At 50.9% G+C, this 17316-nt stretch overlaps 1 protein-coding gene across 1 annotated transcript in view; it reads right to left on the reverse strand.

Annotated features, from left to right (window-relative positions):
- AOPEP (aminopeptidase O (putative)) overlaps positions 1 to 17316 on the reverse strand; it is a 366175-nt gene that overhangs the window by 104110 nt on the left and 244749 nt on the right. The window contains exons 11-17 of the mRNA XM_050760723.1: positions 11261 to 11454; positions 9324 to 9422; positions 9213 to 9249; positions 3094 to 3212; positions 2668 to 2769; positions 2136 to 2262; positions 769 to 947 (exon numbers count right to left, since the gene is read on the reverse strand). Of these exons, the coding sequence (XP_050616680.1) occupies positions 769 to 947; positions 2136 to 2262; positions 2668 to 2769; positions 3094 to 3212; positions 9213 to 9249; positions 9324 to 9422; positions 11261 to 11454 (857 nt within the window). The remainder of the gene's footprint in view (positions 1 to 768; positions 948 to 2135; positions 2263 to 2667; positions 2770 to 3093; positions 3213 to 9212; positions 9250 to 9323; positions 9423 to 11260; positions 11455 to 17316) is intronic.

Here is a 17316-nt window from a genome sequence, read left to right on the forward strand (position 1 = left end):
AGGATTGATTTTAACATATTTTATTTATTTAACATGTTGAAATGATAACAAAATATTATCATTTCAACATGTAACCAATATTTTTAAAAACATTAATGAAATATTTACATCCATTTTTGTACTAAGTCTCCTAAATCTGATATGTTCTCACAGTCCGTCTCAATTTGGGTGCTAAATATTCATCAGAAATGTTTGGTCTCTATTTCATAACATTCCGAGTTGAAAAAGTAGACTCATTCACATACCCAAGGTATTTCAAACAATAACTAAATTATGAGATTTTAAATTTAAATTTAATTATGATTAAATTAAAAAATCAGCTCTGGCTGGGCACGGTGGCTCAGGCCTGTAATCTCAGCACTTTGGGAGGCTGAGGCAGACGGATCACAAGGTCAGGAGATTGAGACCATCCTGACTAACACAGTGAAACCCCATCTCTATTCAAAAAAATACAAAAAATTAGCCGGGCGTGGTGGTGGGCACCTGTAGTCCCAGTTACTCGGGAGGCTAAGGCAGGAGAACGGCGTGAACCCGGGACTCGGAGCTTGCAGTGAGCCAAGATCGCGCCACTACACTCCAGCCTGGGCAACAGAGCGAGACTCCATCTCAAAGAAAAAAAAAAACAGCTCCTCCGGTGCTTTCGATATATTTCAAGTGTTTGCCGACCACATGTAGCTAGTGCATTGGACGGTGAGGCCCTGAGCATCTACTATTAATCTATGCAAGGCCCACAACGGGCACTACGGGATGAGGCTTACAGACAGAAACCTTGTTTCCGGGGGTGGGGAGGGACGGCATGGGACGGATACGAGAGAAACACGTAAGACAGGTTGTGATGCACGCGAAGGAGAGGGAGAAGAAAGCGTGCCAAGGAGCGGAGGGCATGCACAAAGGCAGGCTGGTGGAAAAGCAAATACCTGCGCACTGACAGTCGCGAGTGGGCCAGTCTCCAGAACAGTGGGAAATAACGGCGAAAGGGTGGCTTTGACCGGTCTGCTGCAGCCTCAAATAGCAGGCCAAGGAGTTTGTTTTAAATGCATTGTCCATGGGAGAAAAGTCTCTGGTAAGAAGAATGGGTCTGAGATGTGTTGTGGGAAGATTTACTTGACATTGATATGACCAATGAATTAAAAAGGAGAGAGCTAAAAGACCAGTTAGCTATTGCACCAGTCCAAGTGAAATAAAATTTATAAATGGCAGAGGTGCTAGGAAAGGAAAGAAAATTAGACATTTGATAAGTGTGTACAGAAGGGCCTCAGGACTTGGCAATGTAGGGAGGAAATCAAAGAGAGGGAGGAGTCAGAGTTCTGCAGAAACTGGCTGGCTCGCACCTGTAATCCCAGCACTTCGGGAGGCCGAGGCAGGCGGATCATGAGGTCAGGAATTCGAGACGAGCCTGGCCAATATGGTGAAACCCCGTCTCTACTAAAAATACAAAAATTAGCAGGCATGCATGCCCGCCTGTAGTCCTGGCTGCTAGGGAGGCTGAGGCAGAAGAATCACTTGAATCGGGAGGCGGAGGTTGCAGTGAGCCAAAATTGCGCCACTGCACTCCAGCCTGGGTGACAAAGCGAGACTCTGTCTCAAAAAAAACCAAAATCAAACCAAACAAAAAACACAGTTCTATAGTAACTAAAATAAGGAGTGTAGAAGAAAGGCTGGATGCAGAAAGTTATTTCTAGTGTATCTGCATATAAACGTTTTAAAAGAAGACTGGAATAGATGGCTATGGGGCCGAGGGAAACCTTTTGTTTGGACAGACATGAAAAAAATCCAAAATCTATTTATAGAGCTGTCAAATTAGCGGAAGGTGCAACTTTCTGAGAATAACTGTAGAGTATACGATTCTAATAGTGTGGGGTAGGCCCCGAGTAAGTTTGATCATGGTATTATTCGTCAGGAAGCAGTGCTGCTCTTTAAAAGTATTGCCTGGGAGGTCGAGGCTGCGGTGAGCCATGATCACGCCACTGCACTCCAGCTTGGGTGACACAGTGAGACTCTGTCTCAAAAAAAAAAAAAAATATATTGCTCTTGAATTATATTAAGGGATGTGGGAAACTACTCAGTGTATATCCTTAAATGAATAACTTAAGTTTGGAAGACTCCACTTTTATTTCAAAAGAACGTGCACCTACATGCCGTTCAGCGCAGAAACTGTGTGGGCGGTCACAGCGGGCTGCTGTCGGGGCGGGTGATCTCTGGTGGTGCCACTGAGGGCAGCGAGGAGTTTCACGTCTTCTATTTTGCTATTGTTTGAATTTGCTACAGAGGGCATGTTATTTTTACTTTTAAAGAGGGAGAGAAAGGAAAGGGTACAATATGTATTTATATACCCAGAACAATGAGTGAAAGGATGTACATAAAAAATTGTCTCTGGGTCATTTTTATTTTCTTATTTAGACTTTTTTACATCCCAAAGTAAATGTGTAATTCTTCCATAACCAGAAAAGAAAGTCATAAAAAGAAATAATCTGTAGTACTGATGGTACAATCAATTTTAAATCTCTTTGCAAGGCCAAAGGTTATAGAGTTGGGATATTCTTTAAAGAGGTTAGGATCCAATTTCTTTTGCTTCTTCAGGGCTCATGCTCACTTTTACTGAAGCTATTTCCACTTTTTAAAAATGATTTCCATTCAGTGTAGCCAAAGAGGAAAACCGAGGCCAACCGCAGGGCGAGCCTTCCTGAGCGAAGACAAAAGGCCCCTGTGACCTGTGGATGGAAACCCACCAGTAGAACATGACTCTCTTGTCACGAACGACTTCGATCGCTGGTGGACAGAAAATTTTGTGAGAACAAAGAGCATCAGAGCAATTTCAGGGCCCTGGTTGTCACTCCAGGGCAAGCATCCTAGTAACTTTATATTATAATGATGGGGGCAAAGAACAAGGTGTCCCGTTCCCCACGAGCCTCCTGCAGCCGGAGGCTCTCAGGCCCTTGTAGAGCTTTTCACTGAAGTGGGAACGACAAGGAACTCTCGAGGAGCGGGAAAGGGGTTGAGAGTAGGTAAATCAGCAGCAGCCGCAGAAATCATGGCCAAAACAGGTCGAAGAGACGAAAAGACGCCATCCCATCCCCGCCAGTGGCGAGGCACGCGCTGCATCCCTCCGATCCCCCGCCAGTGGCGAGGCACGCGCTGCATCCCTCCGATCCCCCGCCAGTGGCGAGGCACGCGCTACATCAGAGTCCTTTTGTCTGACACTGTTGTTTTTACTGAACAGTGAAGCACCCACGGAAACACCAGTTGGGGCTTCAACACAGTTTACAGCCGGTTGGCCTCACTGCACCTGGCTGTTTTGACAGCAGGTCTCTTCAGTTTATAGCAGAGATTCTTGTCTACACTATAAGCTGTCACTAATGCAACCAGACCTTTGGAAAAAATGTATAGCACAGAGGCAAATCTCTCCCTTCCACAGACCCCTCCCTCTTTTAATGAAAACCAAAAGCCTCCTGCTGGCAGCAAAGCCACCTCCTCTGCAGGGGAGATGACCGCCCCCGGCAGTGACAGAGCCAGCCCAGCACCTCGGCCTAAGCGGGGTGACCCCAGCACGACGGCCTAAGCGGGGTGACCCCAGCACCTCGGCCTAAGCGGGGTGTGCAGCCGGCCCCAGCACCTCGGCCTAAGCGGGGTGACCCCAGCACCTCGGCCTAAGCGGGGTGCGCAGCCGGCCCCAGCACCTCGGCCTAAGCGGGGTGACCCCAGCACCACGGCCTAAGCGGGGTGACCCCAGCACCTCGGCCTAAGCGGGGTGTGCAGCCGGCCCCAGCACCTCGGCCTAAGCGGGGTGACCCCAGCACGACGGCCTAAGCGGGGTGCGCAGCCGGCCCCAGCACCTCGGCCTAAGCGGGGTGACCCCAGCACCACGGCCTAAGCGGGGTGACCCCAGCACCTCGGCCTAAGCGGGGTGTGCAGCTGGAACCAGCACCTCGGCCTAAGCGGGGTGACCCCAGCACGACGGCCTAAGCGGGGTGCGCAGCCGGCCCCAGCCACCTCGGCCTAAGTCGGGGCCTGACCCCAGCACCATGGCTTAAGCGGGGTGACCCCAGCACCTCGAAGCCTCAGCAAACGTGCAGCCCCCCAGCACCTGGCTAATCGGGGTGACTCCAGCACGACGGCCTAAGGGCTGGGTGCACATTCACGGCCCCACACCTGAACTAAGCGGGGTTCCCCAGCACCTCGGCCTAAGCGGGAGACCCCAGCAGGTCGGAAGCTGTACAGCCGGCCCAGCACCTCGGCCTAAGCGGGGTGACCCCAGCACGACGGCCTAAGCTGGGTGCGCAGCCGGCCCCAGCACCTCGGCCTAAGCGGGGTGACCCCACGACGGCCTAAGCGGGGTGACCCCCTGCACCACGGCCTAAGCGGGGTTTTTTTACCCCCAGAGCACTCGGCCTAAGCGGGGTGTAACAGCCGGCCCCCTGAACTGAGCACCTCGGCCTAAGCGGGGTGACCCCAGCACCTTTACGGCCTAAGCAGGGTGGCGCATTTCCCATGTCGGCCTGAAGCGGGGTGACCCCAGCACGACGGCCTAAGCAGGGTGACCCCAGCACGACGGCCTAACGGGGACCCCAGCACCTCGGCCTAAGCGGGGTGCACAGCCGGCCCCAGCACCTCGGCCTAAGCGGGGTGACCCCAGCACCACGGCCTAAGCGGGGTGACCCCAGCACCTCGGCCTAAGCGGGGTGTGCAGCCGGCCCCAGCACCTCGGCCTAAGCGGGGTGACCCCAGCACGACGGCCTAAGCGGGGTGCGCAGCCGGCCCCAGCACCACGGCCTAAGCAGGGTGACCCCAGCACCTCGGCCTCAGCGGGGTGTGCAGCCGGCCCCAGCACCTCGGCCTAAGCGGGGTGACCCCAGCACGACGGCCTAAGCTGGGTGCACAGCCGGCCCCAGCACCTCGGCCTAAGCGGGGTGACCCCAGCACGACGGCCTAAGCGGGGTGACCCCAGCACCACGGCCTAAGCGGGGTGACCCCAGCACCTCGGCCTAAGCGGGGTGTACAGCCGGCCCCAGCACCTCGGCCTAAGCGGGGGGGACCCCAGCACCACGGCCTAAGCGGGGTGCGCAGCCGGCCCCAGCACCTCGGCCTAGGGGGTGACCCCAGCAAACGGCTTCTCCCGGGGTTACAGCCGCCCCAGCACCTCGGCCTAAGCGGGGTGACCCCAGCACCAGGCTAAGGGGGTGCGCCCGGGTCCCCAGCACCTCGGCCTAAGCGGGGTGACCCCAGCACAACGGCCTAAGCAGGGTGACCCCAGCACGACGGCCTAAGCGGGGTGACCCCAGCACCTCGGCCTAAGCGGGGTGTACAGCCGGCCCCAGCACCTCGGCCTAAGCGGGGTGACCCCAGCACCTTGGCCTAAGCGGGGTGACCCCAGCACCTCGGCCTAAGCGGGGTGCGCCTGCTTCTGGGCATAGGATTAAGGCCTCTTTCTTTCCCCTCCCTAGGGGCTGACGGCTGTGAACAGCAGTCTTCTTGTTCCAGGCCAGGAAATTTGGGAGCCAGTTACTGGAGCTCCCAGCTTCCAGGCCACACTAAGACTGTCTGGGAGCCTTGGAACTGCCTGGCTTAGGAGCACAAGAAAGAAGCCTGCAGCAAACGTCCCCCAGCACCTGCACTCCCATCTGACACATGAAGGGAAGGGCTCGGTTATTCACACCTACACAAGCCTGAACTTGCTTTTCCTGAACGTCTGTCCTCGGTGAGCAGTCAGGTTTGGAACTCACCGTCTCAGAGCCCACGGGCCTCACTGTCATCCACGTGAGGGAAGGCACTGCCCCCGTGGGCGTCTCAGTGCCCACGACCAGGCACTGCCGTGTCCCGCCCCTGGTTTGTTTTGTTTGTAAGACTCAGGATTTTTTTATTTTTTCCTCCCAGAAGGACTGGACCAAAGAAATAATTTGTAACAGGCGACACACATTCCTGAACTGAAGGCAAACCGTCCTCTTTTAGGAACGAGCTTTACGGTGGGCTGATGGCTGACATGTCCCATGTGGTGAAAATGGACAGAGACGTGAGGAGGTGGTGAAAAGGTAACGGAGAACAGCCCTCCTGTCCCTTCATTTCATGGTTCACAGACACTTACTGACATTGAGACCCTCCCAAGGGGAAGCTCATGGAACCAGCCATGAAACCAGAAACCAGCAGGCTACAGGGCCTGCCTCACTACGCGGGTCCGCCCCTAGACGCCAAGGCCCACAGCCCTGGGTTAGGCCCAGACTGAGCGAGCTCCCGGCCTGAGAGTCCTCTGACAGCGCATCTGGGATCCCACCCTCAGATTTCCCAGGGCCTAGGCTTGCCATGGCCAGCATTCACCTTGGCGAAGGGGCCGGGGCTGTCCAGTGGTCTCTGGGAGGTGCAGGGCCAGAGGAGAGTGGATGGGGAGAGGAGCTCCAGGCCAGGTGATTTCCACAGAGCTAGGGATGGCCAGGAAAAGGCTTCTCCCTTAGAGCTGCCCACAGACTGAAAAGGAGGGAGAGAACAGGAATACCAAGCTGGGAGGAGCCCGGGTCCCTGAGACAGAGACCAGTGGAAATGGGTCAGGTCCCTAAGACAGAGAGACCAGTGGAAATGGGTCAGGTCCCTAAGACAGAGAGACCAATGGAAATGGGTCAGGTCCCTAAGACAGAGACCAATGGAAATGGGTGAGCCGGGTGAGAAGGCTGGCCTGAGACAGGAGCCCGACGCAGAACCAGGAGACGAGGGAGCCGCAGACGTGTCAGGGAAACAAGGGACAGGGACCACGGGGCAGGACAGACGGCGGCGGTCGCAAACCAACTCCTGTGTCAGCCGCATCCGAAGAGCAGAGCTGGAGGCCGGCTGCTCCCCCGCCCCCTCCTCCCCCGACCCCACCCCCTGGGGCTCAGAACTGGTGGCTGGTGGCTCCGGTCTCTGCTTCGCACCCACCCCCTCAACCTCTTCCAGATAACTCCTGCTCACACCCAGGTCTCTGCTTCCAGAGAGGCCTTTCCTGACCTCCTCCCAGCCTGAGGCAAGGCCTCCCCAGGGCCGTAACATCTGTCACACTCGCTGTTCTCTGCCTCACAGCGTCCACCAGGGTTTGTTACTGAGTATTTGCTCAACGACGCGACTTAGTTACTGTCTCCTCGCTGGATAGAAACCATCTGAGATCTGATTCCTGGTATGAAAGAGGATCCTCTTTTTTTTTTTATTTGAATGAATGAAAGCACATTTAATTGTAGACTCATTAAAATTATTCCTTTTAAAGACAATATTCACTTTTCCAGCAAGATACTTCCAAGTTGTTAAGCTCTGCCTCTTTTAAATCTTAATGTGTTATACGCTACATCATATATAAAAGTCTGTAACTATATACCTGCTTTCCCTGTGGGTGGTGCTGCCGACGGGAAGCAGTCCCTCCCTTTTGGGTCAATTCCAACCCTCGCTGGACCTCCCACTGCTTCTTCGTCATTTCACAGCATCGGCCTCAGTGCAAATGGCCAATTCCCCTGTAAGTTGTGAGTGTGTGGGAGCGGGAGCATGCGTGGATGTGTGCACGTGTGTCCGTGTGTGGGTGGTGGAGGCAGCGGAGACTTGAAGAGAGGAGGAAGCTCTCAGCGCACCTTCCATGAGGTCTCTGTTCTTTCTTAAGCTTTGTTTACTTGGGAGGGAGGCTGGAGATTCCCTTAATGGGCAGCAGCAAGGTGCCAGGAGGAGGGTGGGGGCTAACTCACCAGGTAAGAGAGACACCAGTGAAAAAGGTGAAAGCCCGGGGCTGCTCAGGGCTGCAGGCAGGAGCCTGACCCCTCCACCAAGTGAACTGTCCTCTCCAGCGGCATGTCCAGCAGCAGATAAGGTGGGGACAGTGCACTCACAGCCACCAAGGACCGGTCTTCCGCTGGGCAGCCTTACCTTCAATGTACATTACAAAATCTATCTTACCTCCATCCTCACACATCTCACTTGAAAATAAGGCAACTTCAAGATTACTTGTGCACAGGTAGGAAAGTGTCCTTCACTGGCTTCCTTCCAGCCAGAAAGGGACGTTTCTGTGCCCAGAACCCTGAGGCCAAACCTCCTTTCACCCATCCTTCAAGCAATCCTCAGGAAAGCTGGAGCAAGAGGCTGACTTCTGGGCCAAGTGCAGAGGGCCAGGCTCACACCTGTAATCCAAGTGCTTTGGGAGGCTGAGGCAGGAAGATCACTTGAGGCCAGGTGTTCAAGACCAGCCTGGGCAACATGACAAAACCCTGTCTCTACTAAAAATACAAAAATTAGTTAGGTGTGGTGGCACGCGCACATAGTCCCAGCTACTTGGGAGTCTGAGGTGGGAGAATGGCTTGAGCCTGGGAGGCAGAGGTTGCAGTGACCTGGGATGACCACCACTGCACTCCAGCCTGGGGACAAAGTGAGACCCTGTCTCAAACCCCCCCAAACCCCCCCATAAAAGAGGCTGCCTTCTGAACTGAAAACAAGTCTTCGCCTTTCCCATAAGATATTTAAGAGGAAGATGCAGAATTTGGAAAGGACTTGAAAGAACAATAGTGACGGTCAAAAGGGGAAGCATCCACAAGAGGTAAAGGGAGCTGAGGTTAAATATGCTCGAGGAGAGAAGTCCAAAGAGCGACTTAATTGCTGTTTTTGGGTGATTTTACAAAAGACAGCGAACGGCTGTTGTGCATCAGCATGGGGGAGTGAATATGAAGACATGGACATAAATTTCCTTTGGGGAACTTTCGCTTACAGGCACTTCTCTAGGGGTGGCATGGAGTGGGGGCTGGGAGTTGAGCCCTGGAATGTTACTAAGTGAGGTCCAAAGTCTTCACCGGAGAAGACTGAAAAACAGGCAACCTTCTCCATGTGGCGAACGTTCGCTGGACGGCTGCTGGGCAAACGTTCTGTGGAGGCTGGATGATGGGAAAACCCAGGGAGTGACTGTAGATTTGGGATGTGTAATAGACACCAGGCAGAATGCTACCAGCACTTGTAGAGATGACGGTCCTCTAGGTGTTGAAGAACCACCACTGCAGGTGGGACAGGTAAAACAGGACAATAGGAGGTGCATCAGGAGAGGCTACCTAAGAATGCCTGGTGGGGCAGAGCCAATAGAAATGGAAGAAAAGCACGCGGGGCGAAGACAGCAGGAGCAGGAATGCCAGTGCAGTAGTGTGCAGACTGTTCAGCTCAGCGGGGCTGACCTCCAGAGTGAGCTGAGAAAGAAAATAGGGGTCCTGCGGGGACTCTGGAGGCCCTGCTACCGGGCCCTGCCTTTGTCAAGGAGGCTCTGGGGCACAGCTGCAGAGGGACATGGCAGGGACCTGAGTCAAGGAAGAAAAAGCGGAGAAGAGGCTGGAGGCAGCAGACCACACCGGAACCTGCGGAACGTTTCCGCAGGAGGCAACAAGAGGGGCCCACATGGATGTGGCGTGCAGGGGATGGATCTGGAGGGCAGCACTGGAGCAGTCCAGCTGCAGGGTTGGGAGACACTGTGCAGACAGTGGCCCCAGGAATCTCCGCAGGATGTGACTTTCCGTAGAAAGTATGCGGCTGCATATACAATGTGCCTGTGCCACAGTCTTCGGCCAACTCAGAGGGTTAGTTCATTGGCAAGTATTAAGGCAAATTCTGCTTTAACATCGTTAGTACTTACACACACACATAGTATTCTACAGTGGCACTAAAAGGGAAACAAACAAAAAGTCCTCTATCCACTGCCAAGAAAAGGCATAAAAGTAGAAGCTACTGCTTATTGAACACCTACTGTTTACCAGACACAATAGACAGAGTATCATCTATACTTGATAATAACTGTGCAAGACCAATATTATTATTATTATTACTAAAGACAGGGTCCCACTTTCTCACTCAGGCTGGAGTGCAGCAGCTCAGTCTCAGCTCACTGCAACCCCCTCCTGCAGGGATAGAGCAATCCTCCCACCTCAGCCTTCCAAGCAGCCAGGACGACAGGCATGTGCCACCATGCCCGACTAATTTTTGAGATTTTTTGCACAGACAGGGTCTCACTATATTGCCCAAACTGGTCTTAAAACTCCTGGCCTCAAATGATTCCAGTGTCCCAAAGTGCTGGGATTACAGGCGTGAGCCACCAAACCCAGCCAAAAGACCAATATTATTGTCTTCATCTTAGAGACGAACAAATACAGGTTCCAAGAAATTGAGAAATGTATCCAAGGCCACACAGATGGTACTTGAAGAGCTGGGATTTGAACCTGTGGTGCCTGGCTATGAAACCCCAGCTTTTCTTTCTGTCCTAAACTCCGGCTTCATGACACACGGGTTTCTACAATGGAACGGACGAGCTGGCAGAAGGGGTGGACCTACGCCTGCTCCAAACCATGCTGACTCCCCCCTCACTAATCTCTCCTGCTGAAGACGGCCTGGCTCCTGCATGGTTGCCCTGTTTGTCAACCCTTCCGTTACATTTCTGAAGAGATCGGGAGACCCTTGGGAGGGTCAGAAGTGTGAGAGCAGGAGAGCTGTCAGTGAGCTGCATCCGGAGGCTAAAGGCACTCTCCGTGAATGAAGAGAACATGTGTTTTCAGATCACTTTTCTTTGGAAAGGTTCGAAGCATCTTATAACCATTATTCATTTCTCATGATATCCCTGTGAAGTGAGTGTCAATCGTCGTGTGGCTTCTTAGCACAGGACCATAGGAGGACTCTGACCCAAGCCAGCAAAGGAAAAAATCCAGGTTTCTAAACTTCCAGTATCAGTGTCACTATCACACTGCATCATGCCCTATTTGGGGATTGTTAATGTGGAATAAGACGTTCAATTATGAGAGAATGATGAAAGCATTAATTCCAGCTGCTAACAAAAATTTTTAAGGTACGATGAGTGGCCTTATCTCCCAAGGAATCATGAGAGACCATATGAAAACGTTTGATTTTCAGGGAAGAAATGGACTAACATGTTGTAGAAAGAACACAGCATGCACGTAGCTCAGGGAGGAAACAGGATGTAGGTCTTACGAAGAAAGACGGCGTGTGCAGTTTCTGCTGTTTGGAGCGTAATTATTGAAATGGCATGGCAGGTGAATTTTTAGGTCTGGGCATGGATTTACGCAGTGGTTAAACTCAAAGCTGACTTTTTCAAATCCAGATACTCAGAATCGAAGCCAACGGTGAATTTTTTCCCTCTGAGGTCATGTGGCTTAAATAACCGCAACAGACAAGCAGCAGCATTTCCACTTAGCCAGGACCTAGAACTTACAGGAAATTACTCTTCTGCATGTCTGATCACTATGGAAATCGATTTTATACAGAGAGCTAAAAGCACACAGACCCAGGACTGCGAGTCCTGCATATCCGCACTCGCGAGGTGGACTTCCCGCCTCAGTACTGAAACCCGGGCCTGAGTCCGGGCCTCCTGGGTATGAGGAACAGCAGGTGGCTCTGCCCTCTGGCTGGCTGTTCCCCGGTGCGCTCCCACAGCCTATAGCGTGACTCTGAGTGTCGATGGTCTCCAGTCCCTCCGAGCTATAAATTTGGTCACAGTTAATTAACAGCGGGGGAGAAAATATGCTGACCACCTGGCATGATACTGGTTAGAAAAACAAGCTGTGTGGAAAGCCAAAAAGTAACCAATTGTTCATCCCTTTACGGAGTTAAAATAAACCAACAGGCTTGTGTGAGGACGGTGTTGCCCATGCCTGTATTTACTCGCTCAGCTGATTTCCAAGGTGGGGTGACGAGAATGGGATGACTGGACGGACCGGCTACTTGTGCCTGTCAACGTGTTGCTGATGAACAGAAATGTCTTCACCGCTCTTGGCTCCTGTCTACAGCTCCCGAGATCCTAAAGATCACAGTCAGTGCCTCTGAAGGGAAGCAATTTTCACAGGAACTAAATGACAGACTTAAAGAACTTGGAAGTGCAACCAGATAGAGGTCAGGCAGCGGGAACTGCAGAGCTCAGGGTCTGGAATGGAAAAATGCCCTTTTCTGGAATTCAGTTTACATCTGCGTCGATGTTTACATTTAGTTAGTTTACACGTTTAAATTCCCTCTCTACATGTGGGTGGATCTCAAAGCTGTGCACAGTTACTTATTTTCTTCCTTTGTTTGTTTGTTTGTTTGTTTTTTTGAGACAGGGTCTCACTCTGTCTCCCAGGCTGGCGTGCAGTGGCGCAATCTCAGCTCATTGCAGCCTCAAACTCCTGGGCTCAAGCCATCCTCCAACCTCAGCCTCCCGAGTGCTAGACTACAGACACGTACCACCATGCAGGCTAATTTTTTGTATTTCTTGGAGAGATGGGATTTTACCATGTTGACCAGGCTGGTCTCCAACTCCTGAGCTCTAAGTGATCTGCCCGCCTTGGCCTCCCAAAGTGCTGGGATTACAGGCATGAGCCATGGTGCCCAGCCGATTTATTTTCTTGATCAAAACAAGTCATTTGTGCTTGGGTAGATAATAAAGATTGCTGAGGTCACACTTATAAAACGAGTACTGTGTAGCTCCGTGGGGGAGAAACAGTATTAGATTAAAACGAACACAGGAACATGCACACACACACACAGTAACTGATGGGCAAGGAAAGAAGTGGAGCTCTTACTGACACTGAACACAAGGCACAAGGACACCGGCGTACGGCGCTCCACGGGCTCTTCCACCAGGAGAGGCGGCTGCTCAGGGTTTGTCTGGGGTTTCTTCTGACCACTTTTAGTTTTATCTGACAGCATCTTTCTGCCTTCAAATGCTCACCCCTTCCACTCCCTCTGCCCCATCCAGACTCCCCAAACACCTGCCCTCCTGCATTTCCATTGCGACTTCAGAGTGTGACTTAGTGACAAAGAAAAAAAGGTCAGACTCAACTTTCACAACCAGTCAACCAAGTCTTATCTGTGGCAACTCTAAAGAATGCCTTGGCCATTCATTACTCTCAAACCCACCACCACCATCACCGTCCCGCCACAGCTCCAGCCACCGCCGTCACCGCCCCGCCACAGCTCCAGCCACCGCCGTCACCGTCCCTGCCACAGCTCCAGCTATCGCCGTCACCGTCCCTGCCACAGCTCCAGCCCTCCAGGTCTCTTGACTGAACTGCTCTATTGGTTTCTAATCGCTGTCCTGGCTTCCCGTCCGTCCACCCCCGTCTCTCTGCCACTCTGCCCTTTTCCAGTCCTGTCCACCCCCGTCTCTGCCGCACTGCCCTTGGCAGATGTCTTTCCAATCTGTGACGGTGCTGCCTTCCTTAAACCCGTTAGAGGTACAGGTGCCTGAAGGCTCAAAGCTGGGACTGTTGAGACCCTCTATATGTCCCCAGGACTCTGAACCTCAGCAGAGCACTTCCTACATGGAGTCATAACGACTTGTTTCTGTTTCGTCTTCGGTAGTCGGCTAGGAGCCTCCTAGGGCTACTCCTGGGATTTATTCCTCTCCGTTCCCCCGTGTGCGGCCCAAAGCCTGGTATGGGAGATGCTCAATAGAGAATGTGGAGTAAACCAAAGCAAGGGAACAATGCAAAGGCACTAAGGCCTGGAGAATGCTGGCCCCTGAACATTGACGGACTGGTCTAATCTGAAAAACCTGCCTCAGCAGAACGGCTCACGTGCCTAACAGATGTACCCAAGGATCAGTTTGCAACAGAGGCCAAAGATTAGAGGCTCCGGGGGGTAGGTGTGGGGCCTTTGGAGACCTAGATAAAATTGGTACAATATGTCGCATAACTAATAGGGTAAACAGTCTGTTTTAATAGCTGAACTAGATTCTGAGATTAGTTAGCAGGCAAAAAGATTTTTAATTTCAAAATATATTCTGGTATACCTGCTGAAATCGATTCCTTGTAAAAGAGAAATCTCCTTAGCTTTTAAGGAGATTGTTTTAAAAAGAAGCTTAAGCCTGCTGGAAAAACATGATCCTAACCGGGAGAGGTGTCCTATCAAAAGGTGTGTGATTGGTGACTGGGGGCTGCCATTAAGACAGGGACACTGCTCTTAAGTTCCACAATTACAACAACAAAAGTCTCTTTGTGGGCTCCGTGTGCAGCCTCCATAAATATTCACAATGATACAGTCCAGGTTCCCCCAGAGCCAGAGGGCTTAGGGGCATCCAGATGAACTCCATAACCTTATTAGGAAGAGGATTAAAAGAGAGAAGGCCTCCAATACCAAAAATGCACTTTGTTGCTTCAGTGAAAATTGTTATATTTATGCCCTAAGAAGTTCTTTTGAAAGAATACATAGTCACCACTCAGAAACAGACTTCGGTAACAGCATAAGAAAGTGGTAACCATTTCTATTAATTTTCTTGTTTTCTCTGCGTTAGTTCCTAAGGAAAATGCTTCATTCTGTCAGAGGACCTGAAAAGTTATTCTGGGGTAGGTACGAGGAAAAGGAAAAAATACGCCCTGCAGGGAAACTATCTTCTTGATCTTAACAGCCACATGTGATGGGATTTTTGCATGAAGAAATCCCATATGTCTGGTTTTTTTCCTTTTTTCCAAGACAGTAAATCTGAAAACATTTCAGACCTCCCAAAACAAGCCACATTTCCTTTGAGCAGCCTCCTGAAACACTTAGACAAAGTTTTATCCAGAGAGACTGCGTGGGGCCTTAGAAATCTTGGCCAATTTCTACGGCCCCACGCTATCTCCCGGATAAGATTTCTTCAGTATCAGAAGGCATGAACATGAAAAGGTAGAAACAAAGAAATTTATCAAATATGGGTATGTTAATCCTATATGATGCACCGGCTTGCTTTATGTGTGTGTGTGGGCAGAAAAACACAGTTAGTGAAGCAAGATCTAGTGTTTGATAGTACAGTCGGGTGTTTAAAGCTAATAAGACTTTGTTGCATTGTTCAAAACTGCTGGAAGAGAGGAAGTGAAATGTTCCCAACGTAAAAAAGGGGTGGATGTCTGGGGTGACTGATGTCCCAGCTGCCCTGGTCTGGTCATTCCACGTGGTATGCATGCACCAAAATACCACATGCACCACAAATACAGACCCCTATTAAGTACTGAAAATCCTGACTAACAATAATACTTCCACTATTGAAGAAAGAATTTGCAGCCATTCTGAATGGAAGGTGAAAGAGAAGTTTACACAGAAAAAGCCAAGCAAAAATCCAATGCTTGGAACAAAACTTCCACATCCTCAAGAGCCCTGAATCCTCTCCTGAATCTGCACGTCATCTCCTCATGAGCCCCGGATCCTCTCCTGAATCTGCACGTCATCTCCTCATGAGCCCCGGATCCTCTCCTGAATCTGCACATCATCTCCTCATGAGCCCCAGATCCTCTCCTGAATCTGCACGTCATCTCCTCGTGAGCCCCGAATCCTCTCCTGAATCTGCACGTAATCTCCGGCACCCAGTCTGGTAGCATAAGCCCTGACGCTGCACCCTGGAGACACCCAATTCACACCGCCTATAAGACAGGCTCACGGACATGGAGGTCACTGGCCTTGTATGAATCTAAGTCTATGTCCGTGTCAAAGAATTCATTTCCACACTTGGAAATCTGTTCCATGCATAAAAACGTAGTTAAAACTGTGGGTCAGAAATGAGGCAAGCAATGTTAACTCTTCTTCAAAGAAATGTTTAATTTCTCAAGATGCCTCCGTTTAATGTTTGAATACCAATTTTGCTATTAGAAATTATGTTGGCCGGGCGCAGTGGCTCATGCCTGTAATCCCAACACTTTGGGAGGCTAAGGCGGGCAGATCACGAGGTCAGGAGATTGAGACCATCCTGGTTAACACGGTGAAACCCTGTCTCTACTAAAAATACAAAAAATTAGCCGGGCATGTTGGTGGGCGCCTATAGTCCCGGTTACTTGGGAGGCTGAGGCAGAAGAATGGTGTGAACCTGGGAGGCGGAGCTTGCAGTGAGCCGAGATCGCGCCACTGCACTCCAGCCTGGGCGACAGAGTGAGACTCCGTTTCAAAAAAGAAAAAAGAAATTATGTTTCAGGGTATTCACTTTTTAACACCTAAATCAAGATAGGAAATTAGGAGAGGGTTGGAATGAACGTATTTAACCCCAAACATTGGTCCTAAGACCCTTCTGCAAACCCTCTTGGTGGCCAGCCAGCCTAAAACTGGATTCCTACAAAAATGAGAATCTCCTTCCTTCCAGGGCGGTGAGCTGGTGCTGAGCCGTGTACTGAAAACACACCGGCCAGATCCAGACAGGCCTCATTCCATCTATGCTGTTTTGCTTGCTGAGGGATCTTGGAGTCTCAGTTTCCCCATTTGTAACATAGTAGATAAGAGATAGGTTCTAGAGCCAGACTGCTTGGGCTAAAATCCCAGCCTGCCGCAAACAGCTGTGAGATCCTGGGCAGCTTACTCAGCCGCTCAGTATCTTGGTCCTCTTTTTGGTATAATCAGGATAAAAACATCATGGACCAAACAGTGTTGTTTTGAGGATTAAATGACTGCCTGCATGTGCTCACTTCACTGCTGGCCTATAATAATCACCACCATGACGATGCTGAACAGAACTGTACTAAGAGTTAAATGATTACTGGATCTACATCCTGGATCCAGTGCCTGAAACACAGATGATTATAGTATCTACACCAATCATTAATTGAACACCTACTTTAAATACATATGCTAGCTCCTTTAATCCTTTCGAAAACCCTGCTAGATGATAGGTTAAAAAACTAAAATTTAGAGGGATTATGTGACTTGCTCCAAATGTCATAGTTAAGAGGTGGCAATCCCAGCACTTCGGGAGGCCAAGGCAGGTGGATCACTTGAGGCCAGGAGTTCGAAACCAGCCTGGCCAACATGGCGAAACCCCAACTCTACTAAAAATACAAACATTAGCAAGGTGTGGTAATCCCAGCACTTTGGGAAGCCAAGGTGGACGGATCACCTGAGGTGAGGAGTTCAAGACCAGCCTGGCCAACATGGTGAAACCCTGACTCTACTAAAAATACAAAAATTAGCCGGGCATGGTGGGTGCCTGTAGTCCCAGCTACTTGGGAGGCTGAGGCAGGAGAATCACCTGAACCTGGGAGGCGGAGCTTGCAGTGAACTGAGATCGTGCCACCACACTCTATCCTAGGTGACAGAGTGATACTCCATCTCAAAAAACAAAAGAAGTGGCAGAGCTGGGTTTAAAATCTAGGACAGCCTGAGTTTACATCCCAAGCTCTTACTACTATACTACATTGTTGCTTTTAATTACATAGTATTTCCCTGTATTAAGCCACATTAACTGGAGCTACCCTGAGTTTCCGAACCTTCCTCTCCTCCATTCTCTCCACAGCAGCGAAGGCCACAGACTCTGCTTGGCTTGCCTCCCATCCCACTTCTGGGGCCTGACTTTGGGGATCTTCGGTCGCGCACACTGGCTCCCAATATCCACCGGGGCTCGTCCCAAAGTCT

Source organism: Macaca thibetana, chromosome 15 (genome assembly GCF_024542745.1).
Source record: "Macaca thibetana thibetana isolate TM-01 chromosome 15, ASM2454274v1, whole genome shotgun sequence".
Taxonomy (NCBI): Eukaryota; Metazoa; Chordata; class Mammalia; order Primates; family Cercopithecidae; genus Macaca; species Macaca thibetana.